Source organism: Podarcis cretensis (assembly GCF_951804945.1).
Source record: "Podarcis cretensis genome assembly, chromosome: 2".
Taxonomy (NCBI): Eukaryota; Metazoa; Chordata; class Lepidosauria; order Squamata; family Lacertidae; genus Podarcis; species Podarcis cretensis.
The window spans coordinates 77,307,187-77,326,808 of record NC_137171.1 but is presented as its reverse complement, the minus strand read 5'-3'; the positions used below and the strand labels follow the sequence as shown (position 1 = coordinate 77,326,808).

The following is a 19,622-nucleotide window of genomic DNA, read 5'->3' as shown; positions in this document are numbered from 1 at the left end:
AAACCATGCATTCACTTTGTCCCATAAGGTTGTTTACAGTTGTGGACTTTGGGGTCTCAAATTTCAGGAGCGCTCTCTGCATCGCCAAAATTCAGCATCCCTTAGCTTCCATGTTCCGTTCTAAATAACAGTTGTGGTGCCCCCGAGTCTCTGCTCCCAGTGTGGCCAAATCAGTCATGCTCCTCTAAATTTGCCTCTGTTGCCTAACACTGTAGTGGAGAGGAGCACGTGGGCTGGTGCTGGTTCACTCAAAATGGCTTAGCAGGCCTGAAACCTTGCCTACAGCAGCTGTCAGCAACTCTTGAGGGGTTCAGACCCCAGCAGTCTTTTGGAGATGTCAGGGGTTGGTCTGGGGATCTTCTGAACGCAAACCAAGTACTATACTGTTTTGCTTATGCCCCTTTCATAGGTTACAGCCTTATGAAAACAGCTTCCAAGGCAAGTCATGGTAGATTTCTTCTCCCCACCCTGCTTTGTGTAAGACACACACATGGGTGGAGATGCTTTTTCAGCCCAACAGCCTCCCTACCTTCTGCGCAACCTTCCAGGGGCCACATGCCAATAGTGGGCAGAGTGATGGTGACTTTTCCCTTTGTACACTAGACGAGTGTCTGCACAGGCTGCTCACACGCCCATCTCTATGCTCAATCTGGGCAAGCCAGAGCCATTATCAGAGCTCAAGGTCCCACATCTCAGCTAGGCAAACACACTCAAAGCGGCACAAGCAGGGTTGGTTTGGGATGTGGCAGTGCAGTAGCTATGGGGTGGGGGTAGCTGGGTTTCCTGCCCCAGGTGAAGCCTCCAGAGGGGTGTCAGTGAGGCTCTTGGCCTGTGTACGTATGCACATGCGTGTTGGGTGTGTGTACCAAACTGGGTTTGACCTGGGTGAAATAAACCTAGTTTTGCCCCTGGATGTGGCCTAGGGATGGCTGGAGCCTGCAGAAAATTCTGTGAGCCAGACAGAGGCCTGGGGTCCACACTGGACCCTATGGGTCCCCAGCCCTCTGGTGCAATTTGCAGCCTAGTGAAGGTTGCTGACATTGCGTGTCACTTCGGTCAGTCCTGTTGCTTGACTGAGCATTTCTGAAGTGCTATTTGTGGTGTTGCTTTACTGCTGAAGTGCTATTTGTGGTGTTGCTTTACTGAGTCTTATGGACCAATACCTTTGCTTTTTAAAAAATTTCTCGTTCTAGGAAGCCTCTCCCCCCCAAATTAGACCAGAACCAGCCGTGGCCGTTCTGCCAACCGTTCCCCCCTCCCGCTCTTCTCTTAGTGATACACGAGGCGCTTTGGGACCTTTCCGTACGGAAGGAGCCAGTTATGATGGTGGCGAGCTCTCCCCGCCCCTTTCCCCGCCCCTCTCGTCCCAGCCCTCCAATCGGCTCGCCCGAGCGGCGGGAGCGGCTGGAGCCCTGGAGTGCCGCCGCCGCGCACACGCCCCCTCCCTCCTTCCCTCCACGCCGAGGCGGGGGAAGCCTCTCCCAGGGCTTTGCGCCCTTAGCAAGATGCTCCTGCTCGGCGCTCAGGAGCCGCCTCAGAAGGACCCTCTCAGCTCCGGATAGCGAACGGCGTCGGCCGTGCCCAAGCAACTGGGAGGAGGAGAGGGGGTGCTGCCGGGCTTGTTTCCCTGCCTCCTTCCACCCGCTTCGGGGCGGCGGCGACTGACTGAGGCTGGGCTCCGCTACCCTAGCAGCCGGTGCAGCGCCGAAACGCGGCTGGGTGGCGGCTCGCCTGAGGCGCACGGATGTCGGTGTCCAGGTGCGGCGGCGGCGGCGGCGGCGGCAGTGGCGCTCGACCCGCGCGCTCTGTGCAAGGCCGGGACTGGAGAGGTAAGAGCGCAGCGCGCGCTCGTGTGGCGCGTGTCTGCCTGCGAGTGCGGGGGGGACACGGCGCGCGTGGAAAGTACAAGCGCCCTGGGGAGCGGGGCAAGGCGGCGTTCACGTACGCGGCCGCCGCAGCTGAGGGCGCAGGAGCTGCTGGAATCCCGCCTCTTCCAGCCTGCCTGGGAGCGTGTGGATTGTCCTCCTGGCCCGGGGCTATTTATATGACTTGCTGCAAGCGAGGAGAGGGGCTTGTTTGCAGTCTGCCTTGCTTGGCCTCGCCCAAAGGAAGCTGGAAGGACCGGGGGGGGGTCGCGGGGGGCTCAACATGTCGCTCGTCTTCCCGCCGGGGCGAGCTGCGACTCTGCCAACTGGCTGCTTGAAGGACGGCTGCCTTGGGCTGGGGGAACGTGGCCTCCCACCCCCACCCCCACCCCACCAGACGCTCTCCTTTGGGGAAGGTGGCGTGGCGCCCCGCTTCCCAGAGCGGGCTCCCTCGCCTTTCCTCCTCGCCTCAGGTCTTCCTCCCGTGGCAATGACAACCCGGAGGCTTCCTAGTGCTCCATCCCGGGGCGCCAGTCCCATGTTATGAAGCGTGTGGAGCGTGGCGTCCTCCGCCCCTCCTCCCCCTGCTGCGCTTATTTCTGTTGGCCCCCCGCCCCTCCTTGTGTTTACCATGCGCTGCCCGGGGCGGGCTGGGCTGGGCTAGGCTAGGCTAGGCTGCTGCTGCTGTTTCTGTTGCCGACAGGAACTGCTCCTGACCTCCAAATCCACTCTCGTTTTTTCCTTCCCTCCAAACACACTACCATTCAGGAAGTGGTTAATTTATTGAAAACATTGGATGTGCAGAGAGGACTGTAAGCTAGACCTTCTCAACTAGATCATGGTATCCTTATGGAGGCTTAGTGGCAAGGGAGTGGCACTCCACACGTGCTCAGAGGCAAAGACACAACATCTCTTTGTTGTGCTTTGAACACTTTTAAAGTAGAAAAGCAGCTAATGAGCACCACATGGGTATATTTCCTATTTTAAACTCCTCAGACAGAGATGGCTGCAAAAATTGGAAGGAGGTCAGGCCTCTGCTGCTTTAGGGATGCTGGGCTTTGCATCCTTTTGAGCTTATGGTGGCTGTCTGAAAAAGCTAACTAAATGTCTCCCAACCATTAGTTATCTTTTTTGACTGCATTGTTTTGAGCTGTCAGTTTGGTGAGGTAGACAGCTCTCTCTCACCTTTCCATTTTCTGTTCAGTTCTCTGCTAGCAGTGCTAGTATTGGGTGTGATGGATACAAATATTGTATATAACAGTGACTAGTTCCTGCCAGGCGCTTCAAGGGAGTAAACAGCCCTGAGGACTGTGAAACAATGATGTTGTGCTTGTCCAGCAAACTAAGGAAATACAGTTATAAGCAAGATTTGTTACTAGTTGCCATGATCCCTTTTGGTAGAGATGAGTTTGCATGCATTTTTGTGTCATGGGTTGAATGTGCCTCTAGTACCAACTCTGGGTCAAATGCAGGTCCCTCAGCCTGAGTTAGTTCCCTGCCTGGTAGCAGCATGGCTCATTGATAGACCAAGAATAGAGTCAGTGCATTTCCGGTGTAGAAATAAAAGGCTAAGAAAGGAAGTTGGGAGATGCTTCCATGTAAACGTTTCCTAATACGCTGAACTCTGGTCACTCCTGTGTGGAAAGGGATGTAATTACAGCACTTAAGTTGTAATGTTTGCCAATGCTATATGCATGTGAATTGCTTTGCATTGTGCTAGAAAGCAATGATTGGGTGTAGCTTCTCAGCGTGTATGCACACAATGAATTATCAACATGTGCACAGAATTAGTATATTATTAAGTTATGCATGAGTTGCACACCGTTGTCTGCACACGTGGCTTCGATGTAGGAAATCAACAATAATGTGAAATGGTCCTTCTGTGCAAATAGATTCATTCTGATCTATTCCCCTGTTATATTTTTTGATACATCTGTGAATTTCAGGCGCCTTCTCATTAATAATAGAACTAAGATTTGGGACAAATGGCCTTATAAGTAGACACACCAGTGTGAAATAATTTTGTTCAATTGTATAGAGAAGAGTGATCTATGGCAATTTCCTCTTAGTTTCTGGTTCACTGTTTAGTATTTGCAATGGACAGCTTACACAGTGGATCCCTGCGTTCCATAGGTTGGTTTACAACACAATCCTATCCTGTGCTGTGTACTCAGAAAAAGGGATTAATAGCACAATTCGGTGAATCCCTACTCAAAAGATTCAAAGTCCAATTTTGGTAAATGGGTCTTCCTCTCGGGTTACTGTGTATAGGACTGCAGGTGTGTACACACTTACTTGGGTGTAGGTCCCACTTTGAATAGAAGTGCATAGAATTGTGCTATCAATCTCCTTCCCTTCTCCTATACCTGTCAACATACAGAGAATTCTCCCAGTGTACAATTCAGAGTTAAAACGAAGTAGACGTCACATATGATGCTATTTACTAGGTCAGAATATAGGGTTCTTTCCTGTGGAGTACAGAACAATATTATTATTGCTTGAAAGCGCAAATCAAGATTAAGTTAGGGCTGTAGATTGCAGTGAGAGACGGTAATTAGTTTAAAATACGTTTTTAGGTCTTTCAGTTCCTATGCAATTATTGAGAAACAGAGTGCAGCCTTTGATTGAGTTGGAAGACAGAGTGCATCAGAAGGTCATCCTCTCTAGTTCAAGGCTTAAGATAGAAGAAAGAGTGGGCTGTGGCCGGAGCAGTGTTCAAAACTCAGATATATAAACAGATCGCCAAGTGGCACCTTAAACCTAGGCTATGGTTGCCACAACAGAATGTCTAGGCACCATTTCCCCCCTCCCCCTGGAGATGAAGTTTGTTGTTATTATTATTCATTTCATTTCTATGCTGCTTTATATTTTAAAGAAAAACTCTTTACAACACATTAAAACGTCAAATAAAATAATCCAGAATAAAAGAAATTCAAGTGTCAAGGAAAATATTTCAGCTCCTTCTGTAAGTGACAGTTTGCTTTCCCCATATTTATTTACCTGCTTTGTTTATGTAGCTGCCCCATAGCAGAAGTACTCTAGGAAGCTGGTGTGGTATAGTGGTTAGAGCAGGGGCCGCCAAGGTTTACCTCGCCTGGGCCGGTTCACTCCCACAGAGATCGCATCTGCACAGACGCAATTTCCGGTGCCATGGAAGTGAGTCCCTGCTCCATGCTGTGCTGGTTTAGTGCAGCGTGCGGGGGCACGCCAAGCAGGTGGCTCAGTTCGTGGGTGGCTCTTCGGCCGTTTAAATGACCCCCGTATGGGCCACAGGTTGCTGACCCCTTGGTTAGAGTGTTCGACTAGGACCTGGGAGATCAGGGTTCAAAAATCCCCACTCAGTCATGAAGCTCACTGAGTGAACTTGGGCCACTCATAGCCTCTTTACCTATCTCACAGGGTCATTGTAGGGATTAACTGAGGAGGGGGTGAACCATGTACACCTTGGAGAAAAAGGTGGGACATAAATGCAGTAAAAAAGCTCTTCTGCTAACCTGCTTAAGGAAACTGAAGGGGCCATAGTGATAGTCACAGTTATGAGAGATCTATCGCCCCAGCCCACTGCTTATTCCTATTTTGGAAGGCAGTCTACACCTGCTTAATGATGAGGCTTGTTTCCTGTGGACAACTCTGTTTTGGCTGTATAGTTTTTCAGTTACTTCAGAAGCAGGGATTATTTATGGATCTATTTGGTTTTGAATTATGTAGTGCCTTCTGTCATGGCGGCGCTTCCCCCTGGCCTGGCCAGAATTCCTAACCAAGGCTTGTAGCTGGATAAGAATATTTCGTCTTAATCGTCATATTTAGTCTTAAACATTGGTTCTAATGCATCCTTTAGGTTTGGTTAAGTGGGGGATCCATTGCAGAGAAAGATTGGGCTGTGTGTGTGATATCATAATTTCATGGCCTGTTCCTGATCTCATAAGCACAATTAAGGCCCCCCCCTTTTTTTTACAACTGCGCTGGCTGTTAGTGTACCTGTTAAAAATGGTCTAAAGCAGGGTGGTGCAACTTTTCATTCCAAGTGGGCTGCAGTAGTACTTGTTGAGGACCATGTCATATCCTGTCAATAGTCCATGCTGTTGGTAGGCAAAGGAGGGGGGCTGTGGTGGTGGAGACCCACTCACCAGCAGAACCTAGTGGAAATAAGCCTCCACTACTCCTAACTCTACCATCACCTGCACAGATAAGGGGTTAAGATTGCCCTCATGCCTCCTTCCCAAAGCCCAGCACCTCGCTTACTCAGCTTTGGGAAGGCAGGGTGAGGACTGGGGGTTGTCAAATGTTGCTGACAGCCACCAAAACACCTAGGGCCTTGTGTTGGACCACCCTGGTCTAAGGTATAGTCTAAGGTATAAACTAATTTTTTAATCATGCCTGGGGGCGGGAGAAGAGTAGGGGTAACAGAGGGGCAACACCCTGCCCTGAATAAACACAGACTAGAGCTTTCCTGAATGGATAATTTCAACCAGTTTGGCACCAAGAGGACATGGACTCTCATGTTGTAATGCCTGCCTGCTGATGAAACAATGGAAGGGTAAATAGCACGAGACAAGATGCGGCAGGTGACCAACCAAGACATGTGTGTTAACCACACTCTGCATCTCTATTCAGATTTAATCAGAACTGAGATTAAATAACTCCTGTTATTTAATGTTATTTATCTCCCAGCATCATATCCCCCCCCCCGCATCCCTTCTCCAACTGAATGCACTTAAGAGCCTATCTGCAACCAGGAGGAATCCTGATTGCTAAGTGAGTAAAAGTCAAAGGTGGAGTTGGCAGAGGTACGAATCTAAGCTAAGCTAGTGTTATGCCTATTATGTGTCATCTGGAAAGACTGTAAGCAGCATTCATGCCCATGATGTGTAAAATAATTCTCATTCCATCTAGTTAACCATCCTTTCCCCCTTCAACTTTATAACTGCATCAGGTGCCTCCTTCTCCATTTAAAATTGCTAGAAGAATGGAGAATGAAGTACTTATTCATCATACTGCGCAGTTTCATAAACTGAGAAAAAAAGTCTTTCAAAGTGAACATATGTTAACAGTGCACTAAACTTTCTTCTTTTTAAATAATTCTAATTCTCTTTTTTAGAGTCTAATCCCAGCAATTTCTCCCTCTGAATTGAACTGGCACTTTGCTGTAAAAGATAAAGGGACCCCTGACCATTAGGTCCGGCCGTGACCGACTCTGGGGTTGCGGTGCTCATATCACTTCATTGGCCGAGGGAGCCAGCGTACAGCTTCCGGGTCATGTGGCCAGCATGACTAAGCTGCTTCTGGCGAACCAGAGCAGCGCACGGAAATGCCGTTTACCTTCCCGCCGGAGCGGTACTTATTTATCTACTTGTACTTTGATGTGCTTTCGAACTGCTAGGTTGGCAGGAGCAGGGACCGAGCAACAGGAGCTCACCCCGTCACAGGGATTCGAACTGCCGACCTTCCAATCGGCAAGTCCTAGGCTCTGTGGTTTAACCCACAGAGTGAGCTTATACCCTATAAACCTTGGCTTGTCTACTTCTGTTTATTGAAAGATATAAGGGACAGCACCAATATAATGATGTTTTGTCATTAAACTTAACAAAGTTTTGCTGCACACAACATAACAAATGTTTATGGAGCTTGTTTAACAACCTTTGCTTTAACTACAGTTACTTTTTGGTTTCATGTGGAATACCGTCAACTCCTATAATAGTGAATTGATTGTTATCTCCCTGTGTTAAAGGAGAACCATGAGAACTATGAGATTCATAGATTATGTAGTGTTGGCAGTAACTTCAGTGTCCTTCAATGAAGCTTCCAGCATGTTTTACAAAGTCAAAGTAAAATGCACAAACTACTAAAACCTCTGTAGTTTGTCCTTCCTTTTGCCCTAGCAACCAGGATGCATCTTTCCTGTGGGGGGTTCTTCTGAAATTAGGTACCCTCTAGAACAGTGTTTCCCAATTAGCTAAGTACTGCAGACCCATGTTTTTTTTTTGAAAGCCAAGCCATGGACCCCCTAGTTTTGAAAATGTTGATATCTCTATAGTAGTTTTTGTTATGTGAATGGTGCCACCATACCTTCTAACATATCCTAGTGCAAAACTGGGACATGTGCCTTCCAGGCTACACACTTGCATGCGTGATGTGAGTTATGTGAGAGGATGCCCCCCCCCCAAAGGAATGTCATGGACAGTTGACAGATTTGTCCCATGCATCCGCTGGGTAGATTACACAGACTCCGCCACGGGTCTGTGGAAACCAGTTGGGAACCACTGCCCTAGAAGACATTTTCTGCAAATGCTGTTGCACACAAAGTGTGGCGAATGTTAAAGAATCCCCTTCCCAAATGGTAAATGAAAAATGTGAAAACTTTGCAAACTGCGCAGAGGATGTAAGTGTTAAGAATTCACTGTATAGTTAACCTACAGTACGATGGAATGCATGTCTATTCAGTAGTATTCCTCTTGGTATTAATGGCACTTATTCCCATGTAAGCAGATACAGGTTGGCAGCCTAAGCTTTGGTTTAGGGTTGGCATTGTAGAAAACAGGTTTGTTGTACCTTTTAACAGCTGTATCTCCACCATCAGAACAAGCAGGACATAGTTGACTTCTCATGATAAACATGAGGCTGTCCAAGACGTGAGTGGGTTGGTGGGTGGTAGCAATAGCTGAACTTGCTCTAATTTTGTTTTATGCCATGCCCCTTATGGCAGTCATTTTGTGTTTGGTGCCCACAGAACTCTCTCAAATTTTGAAATGTGCTCAGTAGTCCAGAATGTTTGGTGAACTCTGCATTAGTGTATAGAACCATTAATAAAACATCTCTCTAGTTATTTTAATATGGCTAACATGACTTCAACAGGAGTGAAAATAATTCTAAAAATCATTTTCTCTGGTATTAAGTTAAAAATAGTTTGGCAGTTGCTTCACTGTTAATGTGAAAACCCATGCTCTAAGGGGAAAAAGTGGTCATGACCTTTTTCAGTTCCATGGCTGGAGTTCCTTGGAAAGGAATAACACATTAGCATGGCAATGTGTCATAACAAAAAAAGGTCAGTCTTGTCTTCTGAATTAAATATTTCTCTTTTCTCTTGACATTGTTTTTTTGTTTGAATAATTTTATTGATTTTTTAAAGAGTTTTATTTTTTTTACAAAGATTTAAACATCCAGTTCAAGAATACATTCAGTAAAAAAGAAGAAAAACACACATAATTATTTTGCAGTTGTTTTCACTATATATCCATGACCCATTCTCCAACATCAACGTAGGCTGATGAATGTTTAGCATATTTTATAAGAAAGAAGTGTCATTGTGACACCTGCCTTGTGTGCTTGTTTTCACTAAAAACAAAAACTGAGAACTCTAATGTATCATTGCTTTTAATGGGACATATTTCCCCCCTGTGATCAGTGGGACTTATGCTGCAGGCCTGTAAAAGCCTTGGACTAAGCTGCACTGAAATTGGTGACACTTTTTCTTGAGTAGCTATGTATAGGATTCTACTGTTGGGCCTAATTCTCACCTAGGGGGTAAATTTGTGCCTAGACTCTACCACTTGAAAGAAAGCCCAAGAGAGGGAATGCTATTAACTCTGAGAAGGAACGGCAGAATTCACCCATGTATCAGGCACTTCTGATCTCTTAACTAGCTTTTATCTTGCTTATTTGACAGATTTATAGACTTCATGGCAAAAATGCATCAATGAGGTATAGAGAGTAAAAACAGAATAAAACACAAAAATGCAAACTCTTAATAACAATAAAATCAATTCAGTAAACTCAAAAACCAGTGGAAACATTTCCTGAAATATAAATCTGATTTTCCATAAATGATGGGGTTAGCACCACAGAGAAAGCCTTCCTAAACAAAATTGTGTTCAGTAGAGGCATAGACATCATTGTGCTAGGTGTCAGTCTGATCTCAGCTGGTAATTGATTCCAGAGAGTTAGAGCTGCAACACTAAAAGCCTGGTTTCTAGTACAGGCAGAATACACCTCTTGTGTACCACTTGAAATGTGGTTCTGTTACATTTGCACTGGGCTTAACTTGGGGAAGGTCCAGCATTGTGGATCATCAGCAATGAGGTTCAATTGCTCATATTCTGCTTCCATTCTCTAATACCTAATTAAAAGTCATCAGATTTTACAAGATGAATGAGAATGCTCCAGGAGCTCCAATAATGCTTTGTTTCCTGCAAGACATAACTGTAGGGAAATAACACTTGAAACATTCTTTCCCAAAGAAACAACATTTTTTTGTTTGTGGAAAATAACAAATACTTATGTGTCTTTTTGATCTCTCAGCTACAAACTAGTTAGGTGAGGAAATGCCAAAATACAAAAGTGTCTTAACTTGGTAAAAGAACAGATGGTATACCTTTGAAGAAGAATATGGCACTTCTGTTCACCTGCTTAAACTTCCCGTAAGTCAGTATAACCTTTCTCTAAAATACATTACTGTACCCTTCAGCTGTGATACTGTAATAAGAATGCCGAGTTTGCCCTTTTAAGCTGTAATAAAAATGTATTACAGATAATTGAAATGGAAGAATATACTGTCTCCTTCCCAAATAATTTTTTATTGGATAAAACAAAGGAAATCTGAGGAATGCTGCTGTTTTGGGTTAATGTGATTTTTAAAGGTGAAAAGGAAACTGTGGCTTGAGCTGAACTCTTGACGTGCATGTTCACAAACTAGTCAAATGTCTGCCAAAGTGTGAGAGGACATGTGGTTCCTTGTACAGAAGACTTCTTTTAAATGTTTGTCTTTTCAATCCAAATAGCCATCCCTTGTCCCAAAGCAAGAGAAGCATCTCAACACTCTGCATTAACCTGAATATAGAAGCCCCTGGTTTTAGCATATGATTCTGGAATTGCCTTTGAAACAGATACAAGATTTGGGCTATAGTCTAATGCACATTTAGCTAAGTAAACATGAAAAGGATGGGTTTGTGAATGTGTTATTTGCCATTTTGTTCCTATCTTATTTTACATTTCATCAGCTAATACTGCTGTAAAAAGAAGGCACAATGTAAAAATATAATAATGTAAACGGCAGGAAATGGGACATTTTTGTAGTGTACCTTAAATCAGAGTTGGGCAAACTATAGTTGCTGCTAACCTTTGTTTGTTTTCAAACCAAAATTCTCCATGGCTAAGGTTACTTTAATGTATGGTGTGGATGTCACCTTAGTAGACCTGATTGAGTGGCTCTGCTTCCCATCTATCCCTAAAGGAATTGGTTGTTAATTTAAGGAACACAGTGGTACCTTGGTTTGCAACCATTTTGGATTACAACCACGTTAAACCCGGAAGTGGGTGTCCCTTTTTTTGGATTACAACCAATTTTTTTTTTGAGGCCCCATTGGCGAAAGCGCACCTTGGTTTACAACCTGTTTTGGTTTACAACCGGACCTCTGGAATGGATTATAGTTGTAAACCATGGTACCACTGTATATCTAATGCTATGAGTCCAGTCACAGAGGGTATTGTAAATGGAAGAGAGAGGTAGGTGATTTTTACAAATTCAGTTTTCTTGCTACAGTCCCGTGTGTGTGTGTGTGTGTGTGCGTGCGTGCGTGCGTGCGTGCGCGCACACACACACACACACACACACTCACACACACTCTCGCCATCATAGAGTTGGGGGAACATCTAGAACAGTGTGAGAGGTGATGCAAAAACTGGATCCAAGAGCCTTCCATTGATGTAAGAACAGCATCTGGTACAATCCATTTTTATTGACCCTCCCCCAGGTACTACTTAGCATGCATGCTTGTTCAGGAATGGATGAATGAGAAAACTTGATAGAGTACTCATAATCAGTTCTCTTTGCATGAAAAAACCACCTCAACACTGCATGTGGTTTCCTCTTTTAAAAAGACCTCTAGTGAATCCTAGAAGTTTCCTGCAAGGGTGAACCTGAAAAATGTGTGTAGATAGGTTTAGCATGGCTTTTGTGTATATATCATGTTGAGAATATTAATTATTGTGAAATTTTCTCAAAGGAATTCAAAAATTTGGAGATTGCAAATTGCCATTGCATAATACAATCCATATACATATTTGGGCTGAGGCTCTCATATTTTTGGGTATAGCAAAATTATTTTTGGACATTGTTACAAGTAACAGCGTAAGTAGAAACAAACATCACTAAAACCTTAAAACTGTTTAGAATTTACAGTACCGTAACTAATATTTATAGGAAGTTGCCAATCTTCAAAGGAAAGTGCTTGTGTCTGTCAGTGATGTGTATCAGACCGTCTCAGAATTAGGGTTGAATCAGCTCAGTAATTAGGCACTCCCATGTTGCCAAGTTGTAGAAAAATAGGAGATAAAAACTTAAGCAGGACAGCCTGCAGTTATCTGTATGGGTGAGTGAGCTGCAACAAATTTATTTGTTTATGAAGGAGTGACTGAGCTATTCATTCACAAATATGGTGTGACTTTAGACTTGACAGCTCAAAGCAGACATTTATAGAACAGTCCATAGAAATGCAAAAGATCATATGGTCAGATCCAGACATGTAGAGAAGGTACATGTCTGCTGTGTATTTAATGGAGGTGAAATGATTTAATTAACCAGTAGGATTTATGTACCACTTAATCCTCACAACTTCTATGTGGTTTACATTAAAATGACCAATAAAATCATATGAGTAGTAGCCTAACTACTTCAGAATGGCACTGTGGTCTAAACCACTGAGCCTCTTGGGCTTGTTGATCAGAAGGTCGGCGGTTCGAATCCCCGTGATGGGGTGAGCTCCCATTGGTCTGTCCCAGCTCCTGCCAACCTAGCAGTTCGAAGGCACGCCAAAAAGTGCAAGTAGATAAATAGGTACCGCTCCGGCATGAAGGTAAATGGCATTTCCACGTGCTGCCCTGGTTTTGGTGTTCCGTTGCGTCAGAAGCGGTTTAGTCATGCTGGCCACATGAACTGGAAAAACTGTCTGCGGGCAAACGCCGGCTCCCTTGGCCTGTAAAGCAAGATGAGAGCTGCAACCCCAGAGTTGTCTGTGACTGGTCTTAACTGTCAGGGGTCCTTTACCTTTTACCTTTGGTAGCCTAACATTTTTCAAAATAAAATCAGCTATTTTAAAAATGCAGTATAACATTATACAGTGGTACCTCAGGTTACATACGCTTCAGGTTACAGACTCTGCTAACCCAGAAATAGTGCTTCAGGTTAAGAACTTTGCTTCAGGATGAGAACAGAAATCGTGCTCCGGTGGCGTGGCAGCAGCAGGAGGCCCCATTAGCTAAAGTGGTGCTTCAGGTTAAGAACAGTTTCAGGTTAAGTACGGACCTCCGGAACGAATTAAGTACTTAACCCGAGATACCACTGTAAAATAAAATCACACATTAAAATACATGCCAGATTTACATGCCTGGATCAGTTTGCTGAATTGTATATCTTATTGCTGTTTGTTGTAAAGCTAACAGCACAGAAGACTCGGAGTAGCCACTGCAAGCATTTAAAGAAGTAAGTTGTGAAGTTCATGTGGTTCTATCCAATAGGTGTCCCACTTATGATGAGATGCTCTTTGATCCAGGGGAACATTGCATCAGTGGAACAGGGATTGAGGGAATATGTGACAATACCTTTTCCCCCTGCAGCCCACCATGTTGCCCCCAAATCTGGAGTTTTGGGGTGGAACAGAACAGGAGATGATGCAGGGAACTACAAGGGGGAGGGGCAGCTGCCAAAGATTGATTCAATCCCTGTTCTACTGAAAGAAGGGTCTGGTGGATTTAAAAGCCTTCCATTAGCCTCTAGATACATTTAGTATTGGTACAGATTCAGTTTAGGCTGATCCCACTGTCTGGTTTAAAAATATAAAAATCTGAATTGCAAGTCAGAAAATGACATTGGCTAGATTTTTAGCCCACCAGTTCTTGTTGGGTGGAGGTTAAAATCCTATTTATACTAATTTAAGTTTCATGAAGAAAACCTTCTTGTTGCATAAATGGGTTAAGAACAAGAGATGAGAATTGAAACATTTCTATTGTGTGTGGGGTTTTTCCCCCCTTTGGGGGAGGGATGTGTGTCATGCCTTTAAAGTGTAAGATAATGCATTCTCAAAAAGGGTATATCCAATCACCAGGGCAGATGAATTAAGGCTTGTAAAAATAAATAAATACGTCATTTGTTTCAAAGCTTTCATTAAGATCACTTGAGACATGCATGCTCCTTGCACAGGACAGGAAGTATTTTGAGAAATCTTTTCTCCTTTCATGCCTTGCCCTGGGAGTAATCATTGATGTTGCCACAGAAACAGCACGTACTGCATTACGCAATTCCTTGCTTAGACTGGGGGTGTGTTGGGAAGTGTTTTAAAACCCGCCTTGAAATTTTGATACAGCACGCTGTGTTTTCGTTTGTCAGCTACTTCCCTGACTTGAGATTTATTGTCCCATTCCAGAACATCCAACGCTTACAGAAATTCCAAGTATTTTGAAGAGGAAGATGGAAAAATCAACGTTCAGGCCCCCCCCCCCAGTTAATTGTGGTTTGGACTTAGCAGTGGCTTGCACCAATGTAAAGGTACTTCTTGTGCAAAGCAGCTTCTCTGAATTCTGGCAGCCCAGCTTCAGCCTCTGTGCCCCTCTATCATTACTGTTCAAGAGGATTCCTTGACCCTCTCTGGTGGTGGCTTTTTTTTGGGGGGGGTTGCTGCACAGAGGGTGGGCTAAGGAAGTCTCATAGGATCCTGCCCTACATGCAAATTTGCATATTAATATTTTGTTACTTAGTCTGAGATAAGTCCATACCCAGTACATTAAGCATAGTGCCTCTGAACCGCCCTTTAACTAGTTGTCTCATGTATGAATGCAGGACAGATTGTGAACAAAACAAAAAGAGGTTGGCTACTAGAGGGAGGGCCTTTTTGGTGTTGGCACCATCAGAGAAGCCTGCCTGGTGCCTACTTGACCATTTTCGGTGCCAGGTAAAGATACTTTCCATCTTAAATATTTTTTACTCCTTTTTCTATTCTCTTTTTCTGGTTCTATTCCATGTTAGATTCTATTTTCATATTGTATTTCATTTTTTTAAATTTTATTTGTAAACTACCCAGAGGGCTTTTGTCATTAGGTGGTATATAAATATTGGAAATAAATAAATCTATGTTGTGGCCAATTATTTATTTAGCACAGTTGGTGTGTATTGTGCTTCACGCAAATCAAGATGACAGATCGCTGTCCCAAATAGCTTAAAGTTTAAAAGTTGACACAGGGGAAGCGGAGGAAGGGGGAAGTAAAGGCAGGGCTAAACAGGGTAGAGTATGAAATTGCTTCAGTTTCCTGTGCATAGTCTTGGTTACAAATTTGCAGCAGGGCGTGAGTTTTCTCATACAAAACACACAGCACGGCAAACAACCACTGTTGGCCTTCCTGGTTTTGTGACCATTATCAGCCATTATCTGGAAGAGTGTGTACAATGAATGTAAGTTCATTGGGCTTAGGTCAGGACACAGATTGTGAATGGAACTATCCTCATTTCAGCCGAACTGTGTTATGATTTGTGTGGGCTGACACCTTGCAACTGAAATATTAAAACACAACAAAACCTCTTTTTTATATACAGTATTGACTATCTAAGCTAGGAGTAGCCAACAAGGTGGCCTACAGATGTTTTGGATTACAACTCTGAACAGCCTAGCAGCATGGCCAATGGGAAGTGTAGTCCAAGACATCTAGAGTACACTACATTGGTTACCCTGATCAAATGCCATACCTGAGACAAGAAAGGGCACTTTATCAATGTGTATTGCCCAATGAATCTTTATATTGTCTTCATTAGAGCAAACTCAGATGTTGTAAACCTTTCCTCATAGGGGAGTTGCCTTGCTATGTAGAAGTATGAGTTACCTCTGATTTACTCTCTGTATTTTATTCACCTCGAAGATTATAGATAATTTTTCCCCCCGAAAGCTTTGCTTGAAAAACCAAACATTTCAAATTATAAAGGGTTAATTCAAAAATGGACGTTGTGTCTCACTATTCTTAACACTGTCAAATAACTATTATTTTCTTCCTAAGAGAAGTTGTAAAGTGGAGAAATCTGTCCGTACGTCATTAATATGTGAAATGATTCCTGCTTTTCTGCACATTTCTGCATAATATGATTCATGGCTATAAAACAAGATATGTGACCTTTTGAGTCACTAGAACATCTTCCTTCTTTTGAAGATCTGGGATTTACCTTTGATCTCTCAACTAGGTTTTTTTTGGGGGGGGGAAGCGGTTAATACCCTTATTTTTCAAACATCATTATAATATACTTCATTGCAAAATACTTTTTAAAATGGACTTGTTAATTACCAATTGTCATGATGACATTAAGGTAGTTAGTATGTTAAAAAAGAAAAGAAAATAGCAGCAGCTATGGAGTTTGGCAAGATAAATGTACCAAAAAGGCACTTTCAACATCCTAGAAGTGGGATTTTAAGGAATATATAAGTGTTGGAGTATATGAATGAGATTACACAAATTTGGTTAAATGTAGCCATTTAGGCTATGCACTTCTTTCTTAACAAGCTTTTAATCTGGACAGATTATTTTGTGTTTTCTTCAGTGTCATCTGCTTTCCCTTTGGTTACATCCCGATGCCGATAGGCAATCTTGTTGAAAACTGTGCACAAACTTATAAACAGTATACACTTAAGCTTTATGGAGCACACTGACTCTCTTTAGAAACATGTATTTTATTATCTTGTGGTTCTAACAAGTGGGGGGAGTCTTTATCTGGAAGGGGGAGGCATGCCTATGTTAAAATGATTAAATAACTTTGCGGTGATTTGGATTTTAAAAAGAAAAAAAGGAACTTGCTTACCAGTTGTTTGGGAAATGAGACGTAGTGTTTTAGTTTCTAGTCTCATTACTCTGCACCATCATGTAAGCAAGGATTGAGAATTGAAGACAGAAGGCATTCTGACCTCATTCTAAGCTTGGGCAGAGCCTAGTTGACACTGCAGGGATTTACCCCTTGACTGACCTTCAAACAAAGCTTGCAGTGAACAGGACAGAGCAACATAATGGCTTAGCATGGTGACTAGACATCACAATATTAGTTTTTAATTGCTGGAGATAAGGTACTGTTCATTCTGTGTTGTGATGCATAGTTAAAAGATCACTTTGAGTAAACATATGCAGTATGTGGCAAACCTTCTACATTAACTGGGATTTGGGCAGTGTTAAGTGACGCAGGTGGCACTGTGGGTTAAAGCCTCAGCGCCTAGGACTTGCCGATCGAAAGGTCGGCGGTTCGAATCCCTGCGGCGGGGTGCGCTCCCGCTGCTCGGTCCCAGCGCCTGCCAACCTAGCAGTTCGAAAGCACCTCCGGGTGCAAGTAGATAAATAGGGACCGCTTACCAGCGGGAAGGTAAACGGCGTTTCCGTGTGCGGCTCTGGCTCGCCAGAGCAGCGATGTCACGCTGGCCACGTGACCCGGAAGTGTCTCCGGACAGCGCTGGCCCCTGGCCTCTTAAGTGAGATGGGCGCACAACCCCAGAGTCTGTCAAGACTGGCCCGTACGGGCAGGGGTACCTTTACCTTTTAAGTGAATCTAATGGGATTAGGAAATACGTAAAATTCAGAAATGGTTTTCTCCTACTCTCCTGTCTGCTCAGCTACAAAACATTAATTGCATAGTCTTGGCAATTAGGCTGAGTTCATGCCCTAGAGAGAGCGAGAGAGAGCATTTATATACTTGGAACTCATTTGATTTTAGCCTGACAAGAGTACTGTTAGTTATGTAAGTCTGAATATAGTAGTGACTTCTCTAATATCATAGAATCATAGAATCATAGAGTTGGAAGAGACCACAAGGGCCGTCGAGTCCAACCCCCTGCCAAGCAGGAAACACCATCAGAGCACTCCTGACATATGGTTGTCAAGCCTCTGCTTAAAGACCTCCAAAGAAGGAGACTCCACCACACTCCTTGGCAGCAAATTCCACTGTCGAGCAGCTCTTACTGTCAGGAAGTTCTTCCTAATGTTTAGGTGGAATCTTCCTTCTTGTAGTTTGGAACCATTGCTCCGTGTCCGCTTCTCTGGAAAGCAAAACTTTAAGGGTTCAGGAAGTTGAACGGGTTTCCTGCACTAATCCCAAACTCCCTGGCTTTTTGAACAGTACAACAGCAAAGCACTCTAGGCCACGGTTCCAATTATATCACTGTAGTTATGGTCCCTTAAAGTTTTCATTTGAGTTCTCTGTAGTTGCTTCTCCTTTCCTTCTTGCAAAATTGACTGGCACTACCTTTTTTCTTTTTGTAATAGTGTTGTAACTTCTAGTGGTTAGATCAAGGGTGCCTAACATTTTTTGGCCTGACAGCTGCCTTGATTATTAGCCATGCCTCTGAGGGTTGCATGTAGCCATCATATGTATGTGCATGTACATACACACACACACACACACACACACACACACACACAATCAGCACTTCCAGCCCTCCCCACTGGGGTGCAGCTGATTGGAAACACAATCTTTAACATTACACAGAAAGGCAGTTTTCCTGCCCACCCCCATTCCAGCACTGGGGTGGAGGGAAATGCTGCTTTCTTCTTCTTTTTTTTACTCTTGAAGAGCAGTCAGGCTTTGACCCCTGTCTCAGCACTGTGGTTCTTCGGACAAAGAATAGAGAGAAAAAAAATCCTTTGGTTCTTTTGGGGTTATCTCTTAAGCAGCAGGCATATATACCTTTTAGCAGATCTTGGTGGGCCAGATGCAGCCTGTGGTCCATGAGTTATCCACCCATGGGTATCGCCAGGATTTTTGTGGGGGGGGGGGAGAACATCAGATTTGTATTGATTATAGGGGGCAGCTGCCTCCCTGCCCTCCCTGGCCTCACCGCTGTATCCACCCCCGTTTTAGACAGTGGACTTACCCAGTGTTGTGGGAGGATGATACAGGGTCACTGATTTTAAAGAGTTTGCAAGAGGGAGGAGAGGCTGAAGAATGAGCACACATGGGATCATAGTTCAGCTACCCTTAAAGCAATGCACTGGCTGTGTGAGAGCTACAATTGTGCCCCTCAATTGGCCTTGAAGGCAGCTGTTAAAGACTTTATTTACTTCTGGGAATTAAGGGGCCCAACAGTTGTAAGAATGATACTGTAATTTTGAGCATGCTTGTGTTTTTATTTACTATTTATTGCTATTGTGGAATATTTGTAATGATGTTTAAATTAAATGATGTTTAAATTATATTGTTTACCATCCTGGATTGCCGCTTGGTAGGACAGGCAATAAAGAAATAGAAAGAAGTGCCTTTCTGTATAATGTTAAAGGCTGCTGGGACTGTTTTTCATGTAGCCTAATGACAAGCTCTGGAGAACTCAAAAGCTTGCACGCTGTTTTGTGAAATTTTGGTTGGTGTAATATGCAATATAAAACAAAATCTTTATTTGGATAGCCAGCTGCAGTTTTGTTACAGAATCATGTGTATTAGAAGAGGCATGTGGCACACAGATGTGGAAACAGTTGCATCGCTTATCACATGTGGAAATTATATTTCTGATTAAGGACTATTAAGCATATCTAATTAAATGACACTAGCTATTATCTTGCTCTGGTGGAGCCAAATTGAGACAAAGGATTGTACCAGTGCAGTGGTGTTTAGGATAGAGAAACTTAACCGTTTTCTCCAGCATTTCTTGATAGAAAGCTATTGAGATTGTCTTTCTCAATATTGAATTTCGGTATTGAAATATCCATTACATGAACCAGATTGTTTGAGAGAGAAAGAGAATCTACAAGCGTAGGTTG

The 19,622-nt window shown here is 43.7% G+C and overlaps 1 protein-coding gene across 1 annotated transcript in view; it reads left to right on the top strand.

Moving 5' to 3' along the window:
- The first annotated feature begins 1,442 nt into the window (after positions 1–1,442).
- PFKFB4 (6-phosphofructo-2-kinase/fructose-2,6-biphosphatase 4) overlaps positions 1,443–19,622 on the top strand; it is a 67,856-nt gene continuing 49,676 nt past the window's right edge. The window contains exon 1 of the mRNA XM_079967316.1: positions 1,443–1,829. Coding sequence (XP_079823442.1) covers positions 1,745–1,829 — 85 coding nt within the window. The 5' untranslated portion in view covers positions 1,443–1,744. The remainder of the gene's footprint in view (positions 1,830–19,622) is intronic.